We start from the raw sequence: 13758 nt of genomic DNA on the forward strand, positions 1-13758 counted from the left end.
TGAGTTTAACAGCTCACTGTCCCTCTACTGACTAACTTCACTGTTCACTGAGTGAACAAAGAGCTACCCGTATTTAATTTTTTTTTGGAGTGGAGTGACAGAATTGTGATGAACGTTGTCGTTTATCAAACATGATGTAAAAGTCATGCAAAACATCAGACCTGTATCTGATTTAGGACCACATGGCCCAAATCATAATTGAAAAGATCAGGTCTGAGCAAAAAGATAAAATAAAAATAAATCTGATTTGTCCCACCCTTGCCTGCAAGAACCAATCAGGAGTTATTATTTATAGAAATGGAGACCAAGTGGTCACCAAAATATGTCCCGGCTGGCTAAGGCAAAGAAAAAGATTCTAACCTTGTAAAAAAAAAAAAAAAAATGTTTTAATTAATTGATTTTTGTTTTAATTTATTGAATTTATTATATATATTATATTTATTGTTTAATTTATCCTTTGGTTTAATGTATTTATTTAATCTTTGCTTTGATTTATTTATTATTTATTGTTCACTTTTATTTAATTATTTTATTTATTTATGTCATAGTTTTATTACATAAATGTTTTTTTATATAATTTTTGTCAGAATATGGCCATAAATTAATAAAGATACTTAGATAGACGGTGTAGCACCCTTGGTCCAACTGTGTTTGTGTAAATAGGTGCGGTTGGCTTTCTGCACTGTTTGTATGAAGGAGTGTCATCCTGTATAATATATGTTTACATGTTGAGTCTGAGTCAAGGGTTATGTCCTGTCCTTTGTAAATCAGGCTTAACATGTGTTATCATGCACTGTCTCTCACATGAACATCCATCATCTTCCTGTCTTCCACCTCCCAGCAATCTTTATACCCTACATCATGCTGTCACCTCCAACCTCTTCATTCCGTCTATCAGGGTTTTCTTCTGCCTCGCTATACTGGGATGAATGAGTAAACTCCACAAAAGTCAGACAGATGCGTGTCCTCCTAGTGGACCCAGAGAGTTTGACAGATGCTGCTAATTGTTGTTGGTGAACAGCTGGCGCTGCTCAACAGGGAGACTCTGTCAGCACCCTGCTGCTGTCATGTTCATTAGTAACAGAGAATGGACCGCTTTTGGCTTGGTTTTGGTGATGTGGAGGGATTTATGACAGACAGACAGACTGCAGTAGCGGCTTTGTCTTGGACAGCCTCTAGATGAGGAGTTTTCAGACTGGGGTCCAGGGCCCCACAAGGGGGTGCTGGGAGTTCTGCAAACACACAGACAAGCAAAAAAAAAAAAAAAAGGTTTGCAAAATGTATTTTTTTAGGGGGTTCAAGGTTTACATGCTAACTCAAGATTTTACTGGACACTAATTCTAATAATATGATGAATGCAATATTTTTTTACACATTTGTCAAATCTGTCTGTGTCTGACAGGTTTGTGTCTGACTGTGTCTGACAGGTTTTTTGTGTTTCTTCTTGTCATTGCTGCATTTGAGCTGGCTAATATTCATTATTTTTTTCATCCATTTTGAAGTTTTTCTCACTCTATTGCCCTCTACAGGTTGTTGCTGGAACTGCTCGAGCTGTTGTTTGATAAGTTGAATGCAGTGGCCCAGGCTCACAGCGTGGTCCTCCGTCACCTACAGCAGATTGTCGTCTCTCCCAATGGAGCCCAGGAAGGGATCAAACTCTATGAGCAGGCGGATGTCTATGCCAAGATCCAAACCGTCCTACAGGTCAGTGTTTGGAGAGGCATTCCATAGAGCAGATCCAAGTAACTGGGAAATATATTTGGAATTGAAAGATTGCAATGAAATATATGCAATATGTTAAAGTGGGTTTTGCAAAAGACTATTCTGACCACCTATGTTCTTGCTACCACACTGCAACGCGTTAGAAACCATTCAACTGACCTTAGCAACTGCAAATCTTCAGCATAAAATTCATAGCAAATCCTTTGCAACAACTCAGTGCTGAGAAACCACACGCTTATTTAAAGCTGTCATTTAAAACAAAACATACTATTAACTGATATTTCATAGCTGTATATTTAATTACTAGTAAACAGAAGGGCTGTTTATAGTTATTAGATGTTTCATGTGTCGCTTATGTAAAACGGCACAGGTGGAGAAAGAATGTGTGGCTGAAGTTTTGTGAATAATCTACATAAACTCATCCCAAGTGCTGTTTAATTGGAAAATGTTGTATTTTAGTGTGTATGTGTGTGCTTGTTTATTTGGCAGAAGACTGATGGGCAGGTGAGATTACCAGCTGTTCACATAAACTTTGAGAATCTCTCAAGAGGCCCAACATTTAGTGTCTGTTTGTGTGTTTGAAAAGTACTCGCTGGAAATCCAGGAAGGTTTTTATTTGTGTGTTTGAAAAGTACCCGCTGGAAATCCAGGAAGGTTTTTATTTCGTGTGATTTGAGTGTTTGTATTTCTTTGCATTCATATTTCTTTGTTGGGTTTTCTGTGAATTGGAGTAAACTAAATGACATAATACTTTTTGGAGCTAGAAGCTCTTACTAAAATGGGAGGGGAAAATGTTTCCCAAAACGTGTAGTTGTTGATTGAAAATGCTGTGTCCAATTAGATCAAACTATATTTACATCAAACTAAATGGTTGATTTCGATTTTTTTTTTTTTTTATGATTTTTTTTTTTATGATAATTTTTGTTTATGTTTTGCAATTGAGTAATTATTTTTCAAAGTTGCTCGCATATATGTAGAAGTATTGTGTTCAAGCTGTTTTAAAACCATTTTAGGTACAGATAGTCAAACTAATTGAATATTCAGATTCAAAGAGGTTGTAAAAACTAGACCTCATAACCTTTTCATGTTCATATCATTCTTTGTATTTGTAGTTTTTCTTCCCTTTAAGAATTCCAACTCTCTCCTATCTCATTGCATGTGCACTCTTTCAAAGCATTATTTTCAGCTGCATGCTAGGGAGGATCCAGTCATGCAGTAGAGACAGGAATCAGGAGAACGAGGGAGGGAAAGAGAGATGGGAATGGTGGTGCAGCGTGGGAATGAGTAAATGGGTTTGTCATCACTCCATCACACAGGGTGAAGAGTCAGACTGTGACCTTGTATCTTCCTCCCGTATTTTTTACTCCTCCTTTCAAAGCAGTCTGCAGAGAGTGGTAAGGAAAGAACAAGCTCGGCCCTGCCAACTGTTGCTAAGGCCCGCTGAGCTCCTCGCAGACCTTAAGTAACGAGGAGCGTCTTTCTGAGAGGTGAATATGGAAGTCAAAATATGCATTTGACTGCCGTATGATGAGGGGCTCGACTGTGTGCATGTGAACTGCCTCTTTTTCCAGCATTCATTAACACGAGAACCTTACGCACTAGCTAGCAACAGATTCATTTGTTGATTTAGAGCCTTTGCTTCAACTTGTATGCTGCGTCTGTAAGTTTAAAAAATGTTGCCTTCAAAGAATGTATTCTAATCACGCTTTTCCACTGCATGGTACGGTACGGCTCACTTTGTGGTGCTGTTCCACTGCATGGTACGGTACGGCTCGCTTTAAATGGACCTCTTTTGAGGTTCCAAGCGAACCGTACCGATACCAAAATGTGACATGAGAACACTGCAGATCACTGATTGGTCAGACAGAATCGTCCCTACCAGCGTCATTGTATTGGCGCGACACGAGACACCAAACCCGCTAGATTTAAATAGCCAACAGCCACCTGTTTTTAAACTACTTGCTTGAAGAAAAGAAGAAAGAAAAAAACCTTCCAAAAAAGAAATGGCTGAATCATGGTCAGTGGACGAAGTGCAGAAGTTCCTCTCGTGCCGAGCCGAGTCGTACAACGCAGTGGAAAAGCAAACCGAGCTGAGCCGAACCGTGCCGAGCCAATCCGTCCTGAGCCGTACCGAGCCGTACCATGCAGTGGAAAAGCGCCATAGGATAGGAAGGCATCAAGGCACGTCCGAATCCAATGTTAGCTTCACTCCCTGTCATCATTTGTTCGTTCGATCACATCCATCCATCCTTTGTTCGTTCTATCAGGGTTGGTACGATTTGTATGCTCACCAAAGGTTGCATTGGTTTGATCAAAAATACTTTAAAAACAGTAATATCGTGAAATTAAAATAACTGTTTTATATTTTAAAGTCCCCCATATTAACATGAAGACATATTTAACATAATTTGTGATCATTTGAGACGGATGAATGGAAATTGTAACATAGTTTTTGTCTGAAACAGGTATAATGATTTACAGCAAAACAATTAAATAATTGGGTGGCCAAAATCAAGGAAAGGCAAAAAAATGGAAGGCAACAGGATGGAGAAGTGTTCCTATACTGCAGTGTCATCTTGGCTCTGCTGAAATAGATGATATTAAGTGTTCAGTGTGCTTCGTTGCCCAAGCGGGCTGCTTGCCAGGGGCTGCGGAGTCTCCCGTGGTCACTGTGTGAGATAATGTAAGCTCTCGATGAGAATCTTCATTAAGGTAGATGAGGTTTTTCTAATCTTTTGTTTTATTTCCCTCCTCTTGATCAGCAAATCTCATCTTATCTCTTCTTCCCTTCACCTGACCGCGACAGTGTTTTGTCAGTTTAGACTGGTTTGACAGTTTACATCTTCTGAAGACATGCCGAAAAGCTGCTTCCTTTCTGTTTTCTCTTTGGAATGAAGAATGTGGTAGAGTGAGGAACAGTGCAGTGTCACACTTTTCTTTTCTTTTTTTCCCCTCCTGTCCTTTTGTACATTTACATTTATGCATTTGGCAGACACTTTTATCCAAAGCGACTTACATTGCATTTCAAGGTACACATTTACATTCTTAACAGTTCTTGCTTTCTCTGGGAATCAAACCCATGACCTTGGCGTTACAAACGCCAACGCTCTACCGTTTGAACTACAGAAAAGTCGTTTTGTGTGTGTAAGGTAATTTTCACAGACCTTATTTCAGCTATTTATCCAAAATCCCCTTTCAAAAAACCCATTGATTTCAGGGTCATTGAAACCGGCAGTGCTCTCTTATTTCCTTTTTTTCTGTTCTGTTATTTTCTTTTTTCCTTTTTCTTCGCTTTTTCATGTCATTTTCTTTTTCTATCCTATAGTTTTCTGTTATTTTCTGTCATTCCTTTTTCTCATACGGTGACACTCTTGAGTTCTGGTGTCAGGTGCTGATTGCGGGACTGTTCTCAGGTGTGACTTACGCAAACTTCAGTCTCAGGTGAGAATGATGGTCCCGCCCTCATGCACTGATGCACCTGATGTTCTCTTGTTCTCTCTTAGGTGTAGATGAGACCCCTGTGCACCCTTGTCTTTCTAGCTAGCTTAATACCGAACTTTTTTTAAAAACCAAGTTTCCTCTGTTCCTGTGGGAGACAGGAATTACATTGACCTTTCCATTACACTGAAGGCATAAAGGCCATGGACAGATGGACCTGAGAGACATGTTATAATCTTTATTTCTTTCAGTTCAGTTCCCGAATCTTTGAACTGTGGCTCGGCCATTCTTGAAGACAGCTGAGCAAAAGTTTGAGTGATAGGATCCATATTGAACTTGTAAACCTGGTTCGTAAAGGACCATGCAGAGTTTTTTAGGAGTGTGTGGAGTAAATAGATATTGATTTTTTGAAGTGGCCGTTGACTGATATTTTTGTCGCTGACAGACTAATCCCAGATTTGTTCTAGTACATCATTTAAATGCCACTGAACAAGTGACAAAACGGGCAGTAGTAATTATAACTATGTTTTAGAGGTTCTCAAGTGGTTTGGCCAAAGGACCAACATTTTCCTATACTCGAGCCAAATTTTTAGCAATTTGAACCAAGCTAATGTATTTTTTTTTTAAATGGTTGACACACACACAAGCACTTTTCTTGACATATGCATCAATTGTACGAATTTCACTAACACTGATGAATAAACAGTATAAGGTAAGACTATTAAATAACAGGCTGTTAAATAATATTACATTTTGTTAATATAATAAAAGTTAGGAAGTGAAAGTGAAAATAAAGTGGTATTTTGGGTTAAGGTTACAAAAACACTGTTGTGATAATGTTTTCTTAAATTTATTCTATCATCCTTGTGGGTATTGATATTGAATAGATATTTGTATGATATTGAGTTTTCTTTTGAAGTTGCTGTTTTTTATGCTGTCGGAATCAATGATTGATTATCAATTATTGGTTTAATTATTTGATAATGTTTTCTTACAGTAAACTTAATTATTGCCATGATTTGAGTCCCATCAGAAATTGGTATTTATATTTTTAAGAGATATTTACAAGTGGTTGTTGACATTTTTCTTCTTCTTTTTAATTTTTTGGTCACTGACAGACCAGTCCTGGATCTTAATTATTCATAATTGCTTATTGGTATATTTAATATGGTCTTGATATTTGATGATTTGGATTTTTTTTTTTTAAGTTGACTTAATTCTCAGGGAGGTCCAAGTCCCACGCTCTAGAATCCGTATTCCATTGTTAAGAAGATAAAAATGATGGCACTAGTTGTAATCTCCCTCTTTGAGCTGTATTACTGTCCCTCCCCCCTAAGCCTCACGGACTTGAGCCTGGGAATGATGGGTAAGAGGGTGAAGGGAACAAGAGCGTGAAAGGGGAAAAAAGAAAGGAAATTACAAACTTTCCACTTTGACAACTTGTTTAGATTTAGTGGGAGCCACACAGCCTCGGAGTAATTGGATTATACAGTGTTAGTGAGGCGTTTCATGCCCTGACAGTGATTAGTCTGGCAGCGGAGGGAGAGGCAAAGTGCTTCTGTTTCATGTCGATGAGATAGACAGACACATGGCCTCTAAATGAGCTGTTGTGTACCAGCCTAAATGATCTATTGTAACTGGCCACGGCTTGCATATTGCTTGTGGATTTGAAAGATTTCCACAGGGTTAATGATCATAACAGTTCATTTCCATGTTTTAAAACCCAGCGTTCCTTTTTTCCCCCCCAGGCTTTATGGTCGAGACACGCTGGTTGTTTTGAAATGCGCCACTCTTATGTTCATTAATTGCTACAGTAATTATGCATTCTTTTGTGATGTGCGTCTCTGTAATAGCAACGGCTGTAGTGGACCGTACTGGGTATCGCTGAGGGGAATGCTAATGACATCTCGTAACGAGATGCTGCTCCAACCATTGACCTCTCTATATGTAATATCTACATTGAACTAGAGTATGTCAGAAGTACTGGATATAATACACTATGAGGGATAAATAATGTTCAGCGAGGCTTTTGAAACAATAGACGTCACAGTGTATCACTGATGAGGTCAGCTTGTGTTTTTAGAGAAAGGTGTTTGGCTCTCTGGGGGGAAGGGGTTGTTTGCCCATGTCTTAGTCTTGAACTTGTTTTTCAGCATGGAGGTTCACACTCATTTTATGTGCGTTTTTCTTTCTTTCTTCGTCTTGGTTTGTTTATTGAATAGATATATGATATTGACAATATATTGAGTTATTTATTTTTTATTTTTTTGAAGTGGCTATTATTAATTTGTATGTTTTATATTAGTTTGATAATGTTTTCTTACAGTAAACTTAATTGCCATGTTCTGAGTTCCAGTATATATTAGTATTTACATTGAAGAGTTATTTGAGGTGATTTTTTTATATTGAACATTTTTGGAAGTGGCTGTTGACTGTATTTTATGTTTTTATTTTATTATTTTTTCTTTTTTTACTGTAGGTTTTATGACCTTTTCCATTTTACTTCACTATTTTGAATAACTATCAATTATTGGACTCAGGTAGATTCACTATAAACTATCTTTAACCGCTTTTCCACCGTCGGGCCGAACGTTTCTAAGAATGGTTCGGGCCGAACGTATTTCCACTTGAGTCTGGTACGGCACGATTACAAACTGTTCTTGGCCTGGAATTTTCAGCACTGTCGGCACCTGGTAGCTTAATTTCAGCTTCTAACCATTTATAAAAATGCTAAAATTAAGTGTACACTCAAAATATCTGTGATAAAACAGCTGATATTCTGTTTGTAGACATTATTTATTGTGTGTGCTGGGAAAATCCGATGAAATAGCATGCCAGAATGTGGAGAGAAGACAACAAAGAGATAAATGAATCATCAAGTATTTTTTTATCTCTAACTGAGGTGTATATTTACACCTATGTGTGCTTATATTACTAGTAATGGTAATGTATCCATGGTGACAGAACCCCAGGTTCATAATGCCCCTCCCCCACAATAATAATAGTTTTATTGTCAGTCAGGTCATGCATTTTTAATTGCACCATTTAATTGCACAGTTTGGTAGTTTTTGTGAGATTTTAAAAGTTATGAAGGTCGTGCATGCACCAAGTTTTTAAAAAACACTTCAAAAAGGTCATGTTTTGGTGTCAGATGCCTTCTTGGAAACCATGGAACTAGAGGAAACAGCGTTTTCTTTGTAATCTCAAGAGGGGTAGACGAGAGGCGGGAAGCTTTGTTTATTTCCCTCGTTTCTTAAAGCACTCTGCAAACGTCTATCATCAGAGAGCAGGTGCTCACCTGCACATCCTTCAACACTGTTTTTCTTCTTTAATTAGCTTGATTTGTGGCTAATAGAGGGGATGAGTGCTGCTTTTCACTGTTCATTAAATTGAGAATGTGTCCTCAAAGACAAGGGGCTGGGTTTTAAGGTTCACTGAAGATTAACTCTTGCTTTTCCAGACAGTATATAAACACTTTGCTCAACTTTGTGCCGTGAGGAAGTAGAATTGTTGTTATGGCTGTGGGTTATACTGACGCACACGCATTCGTGCACATCACAAACCCAGCCACTGTGCCGCTCTGTTTTTATTATCTGGTGTGAAAAGCCATTTGCTGTTTCTCACAGGCTCTTGTTTCCCAAGCCCATTTTCAAGCTAGTCTTTTCTTGGAAGAGGCCATGAATATTGATTTTTTTTTCTTCTTTCCCCTTCTGTTAAAACAACCTAGTCTTTAAGGCTCCAATAAAGAAGAGGGCTTGTGAAATGAACGTTCGGAAATGGAAGGCTCCAGAGTGTGTCCATCACGTAACTGTTCCTCAAAGTGGTGATGTTAATTTGTATTTGTCCTCCCTTTTTCTCAGAAAAAGGTCATCTAGAGGATGTTTACTGAGGAAAGTCAATGATAATCATTCATTTGCTAGGAATCTACCAAACTACTATATTTTCAGAACCTACTAGTCAATCATCTTGACCCGTACTTAGTGTTTTCCCAAGGTCATTTGCGAGAAATAGGGTTTTCTCCGTGAAGACACAGATCGGTGTTTAAATTAACACTGAAATGACCACGTATATTCTGGCTCTAAAACTGCAATGTAAAACAGGTCTTTTGTTAGTATGCGTCCGTCCATGGGCGGCATAAATCATAAGTGGGACGCTCTTTGTATCTGTTTGACGTGGTGCTTTTAGACGTTCCTGCTGTAGATCAGCATTTTTTTCCTGCATGTTTTATTGCCAGACTCATTGGAGAGTTCTTTGTGTTGTTGGCGGAGCCGCCTCTGTTGTTTCCACCTACTTGTTTGGTGTTTTAAAATGGACACAGCACTGCTGCTGCCCACACTTCATCCCTGTTGTTACGGAAAAGCGAAGGCTGCTCTAATAAGCCGCATTATAATGGGGACGAAGACACTTCTGATGAGGCATGAGGCGCTTTAGTGAAAGTGACCTTGCTGGCTCTGGTGGTGGTATAATGAGTTCTGTCTTCAAGTTTTCCTCCCTTCATCTTCTTGTGTTTATCTGTTAAATGTCGTGCAACAAATATTTTCATCTACTTGTCATCTACTACACTGCTGCTGTTACTCTCGCACTGAAAGGATATTACAAAAAACGAACAATATTGACAGTGATAATGAGGACACAGGAAAATTAATGAGCCATTAAAACAATATTTGTTATTTTTCTATCTTCTTCTTATTATTGAATGCTAGTTTTTTATGCCAGATCCAAATACAAATTTCTATTCTATGGCACATTGATAAAGCGTACAGCAAATAAAATAAGATCCATATGAGGGGGACTTAAAAATGTACTGCATTGGACTGAAGGAATTGGCCTGTTCATTTTTGTTATCAGCTTTGCTGGGATGAATCTGCGAACTGATCACTTTCTAATCTCTCTCTCTATCTGTCTCCCTTCCTGTGTTTACTGTTGTCTTCATGATATTTTCTCTCTCTCTCCCATCCTCCATTCATCCTCCGTGGTTAATTGCCTTAAAAGTTCCACGTTCCCTTCTCTGAGGTCACTGAAGTGGGTCCAGACTCCTTCATCAGGCAAACGCTGGCATTTAATTAAGTTGGGGGTCTACATGCGAGACCCGCTCCATCACTGGATCAGATGGGCATTAGTAATTAATAATCTGACAGGAATGTAACGGGCTGGCCGGATTGGACTTGTCTCTTGGTTGAGGAATGGCTGTTGATGAGGCTTCCCCTCCTCTCATAGACCGTTCCCTTCTTATCACTGTTTAATTATGCTATTATCAGTCAGATGTAGTTCCATCTGTCCTTTCCTAATTCCATCTCCACTTTGGACTGTTTTGCAGCTGGGATTTAGAAATAGACCAAGCAAATTGCTTCACTAAATTATGGAGCCATTGGAAAACGGCTTGCTAATTTGTGGAAAAGTTTACTTGAACTTCTTTTTCAGTACTCTTGCAGCTGTTTGAACCTCTCTTAATGGTTATGGATCGTGTTGAATGGGATATTCATGAACTCGGATGTGCAGTTTTAATCAGAGTTAATGGGAATTTGCTGGCGGACATGGGTAAGCGTTTGAAGTCACACAGACAGACAGGAAAGATGTGGGCCTGAGACAAACCTAGAAACAGATCCGTTCAGACTGATCCAGTTAAGTCATTCTAGACTTAGGATATGCATAACTACATATGTTATTGTAGTAATGTATTTAAGGACTGTATAAGTTAATGTTAGACCTGGTTTGAACAATATTTTGTGTGTAAGGCCTGCCCAATCGGGTAAGCGGGTGAAGGTTTACTACGCATGTTACTGTATTTTCCACGTGGCAAACTAATTCGATTTCAATTCAACTTTTATCTGACTCCATTTTATCACGACCTCGAATTTAGGTTGGAATGCCAATTTGTTATTGGTCATTTATATAATAGTTTAGCAATACATTTGATTGTTCTATTTAACTATTTACTCTTATTAATCGTTCATTCGGGTGCCAAAGTCGCACAGGGTCCTCGCACCGGCCGTTAATACTATGCGGTCCCACGATCACAAACCCGCCAGTTTCAGGTCACTAAACAGAAGGTAATTGGCTAAGACCTTAGGCGGTCACATTCACGCTTACTCAATCTCAAATCTCAAACTCAATCTATTTTGTATAGCCCCCTTGGTTGTATACACTTGAATCAAAGTAACGTTTTCTTTAGACAGAGGTCATGACCACAACTACAGATATAAGCCGACCAAAATTACTTCTCTGATACTAGCTGTGGTTTGGTCATGCCATGGTTACCCACGTACACTTGACTAAAGTAACATTATATAAAAGAGAGGTAAGACTCACCCTATTTACTGTAGGTTGGTTGATCAGCAGTTTGCTGTCCTAAATGGAAATTCCCTTTTTGTCTTTACATCCCAAGTGCACTTGAATTAGTGCCAAATATTATCCGGAACTCTAAAATCGCAGTTGGTGTGCCCTATGCTCCACTCAAAAGTGGACGTTAGTCCGTTACTAATCTGACACAAATTTTCGGTAACAATGGATACAGCGTGATCTACTAAAGTTATTAATTTCAGAGTAAGTCAGAATAGAATCAAATGTAACAATTTATTATGTCAGGGAAATGTATCATGTCAATTACATAAGATGATAAATGCATCAAATGCTCTGGATTAAAGAGTAAAGATTCGAACCTGATATTAGAAAATACATGATGCTGAGTGTCTTGAACACACTTAGCATCATGGGCTGATTTGAGCTACAAATCGCCCCGAGCCTCTTGTTGCATTTCTTTAAGTACTCAGACCGAGACTTTCAAATGGAAACATTTGCTAACAATGGGAATTTGCATTCAGAGTTTACACCTTAAACTCTTAAAATCTTACCTTTTGGTTTACTTCTTTAAAATATCAAATCACATTATTAAACCATATAGATTTTTTGGGTGAATTTGGGTGATCTCAGCATGAGGGAGAGAAGGAACGTGGTAATGGGGGGTCAAGGGAAAGAGATGTAGATTAGGATGATGCTGACGTGAGACTTGCGTCTCGAATGGTGATAGCAAGAGAGTTCAGATGTTAATTTCCTTTGTTTTCTCAGAGAGTTGGCCTCTCTTCCAGTTCTTCCAGTTCTTCCAGGTTTTCCAGTCTTACAGTTGTATTTTTTTTTTTTTTTTTTTTTAAATAAATAATACTGTTCAAAGGTTTGAGGTCAGGAAGAGTTTTTTTTTTTTTTGGATAGAAATGAATACTTTCAAAAAATTCAGCAAGGATGCATTAAATTGACCAAAAGTGGCAGTAAAGACGTTTAAATAGTTTGAAATAAATGCTGTTTTAAACTTTCTGTTCCTCAAAGAATACTGTAAAATGTATCTCAGTTTCCACAAAAATATTAAGCAGCACAACTGTTTTTAACATTGATAATAATAATAAGTGTTTCTTGAAGACCAAATCAGCATTATTAGAATGATTTCTGAAGGATCATGTGACACTGGGGTAATGACTGCTAACAGTTCAGCTTTGCCATCACAGGAATGTATTAATATATTTATATACTTAAAATAATTATATTTAAAATTTGTTAAATAAGAAAACTTTCTGTGTTTTTTTTTATCAAATAAATGCAGCCTTGGTGAACATAAGAGACTTCTTTAAAAAAAACATTCAAATGTCTTACCGACCCCAAACTTTTGAACTGTACAGTACTGTATAAAGTATATCATTAGTCTAATAGTGGGCAGAAATGATATGCAGATATACAGATGAATAAATATGAAATTATTTAAATTATGATAATAAAATATTCAATAACATTTTGTGTAGGCTTTTTCTCACAGTATAAATGTGCATGAAAATATACAGCTGGCTTTTCACAAATGAATCATCTCATTTGGGTGTCTTTTTTGGCCTGTTTGCTTGTGTTTACAAAATGCAGGGCTGCCAGCAAGTGCACTAATAAAAACTGTTTATCATAAGTGCATGTATTGGACCAGCTGCTTAAAGTGTCAAAAAGTCTAAATGAATTTGGTTGTTTACTGTAATGTACGACTGAATAAACATTTGAATATCGCATGTCACTCAACAATCCGCTCTTATGCTCTCTCAGGTGCTTCTAATGGACTACCTGGACGTCAAAAACACCCGTAGCGCTGCAGAGCCTTCTGCCCAGCTGTCCTACGCCAGCACCGGCGGAGACTTCGGAGCGTTCTTCTCCAAGAAGAAACCTCAGCGACCCAAACAGTCTCTATTCAAGTAAGTTTGTTCATGCACTTAAAAAGGTTTTAAGCAGACGAGGACCACACGAAAAATCTGGGTTAAGTGCCTCATGAGAGACTATTCTCTCCTTACGCTTACGTTTACAATCCATCAGATGCATCAGATTTCAGGTTAACTTAAAACGAAAACCCTTGACCTGCTTTAATACACGATCTTTGACCTTTGACAACTCCTTTGGCAGGTTTGAGTCGTCTTCCCACGCCATTAGCATGAGCGCATACCTGCGAGAGCAGCGGAGGGAACTCTACAGCAAAAGCGGGGAGCTGCAAGGTAAGCCAGGGGACCGGGGCCGGAGAATGAGGCATGTGGGACGGCAGGTGCAGTGTGAATGGGACGGGAGGAGTGAATAGAGGGATGA

At 38.4% G+C, this 13758-nt stretch overlaps 1 protein-coding gene across 1 annotated transcript in view; it reads left to right on the forward strand.

Annotated features, from left to right (window-relative positions):
- Positions 1–13758, forward strand: part of exoc4 (exocyst complex component 4) — a 108674-nt gene that overhangs the window by 17404 nt on the left and 77512 nt on the right. The window contains exons 7-9 of the mRNA XM_079623277.1: positions 1530–1704; positions 13231–13376; positions 13582–13670. Coding sequence (XP_079479403.1) covers positions 1530–1704; positions 13231–13376; positions 13582–13670 — 410 coding nt within the window. The remainder of the gene's footprint in view (positions 1–1529; positions 1705–13230; positions 13377–13581; positions 13671–13758) is intronic.

The sequence above is a fragment of the Phoxinus phoxinus genome (assembly GCF_949152265.1).
Source record: "Phoxinus phoxinus genome assembly, chromosome: 9".
Classification (NCBI taxonomy): domain Eukaryota; kingdom Metazoa; phylum Chordata; class Actinopteri; order Cypriniformes; family Leuciscidae; genus Phoxinus; species Phoxinus phoxinus.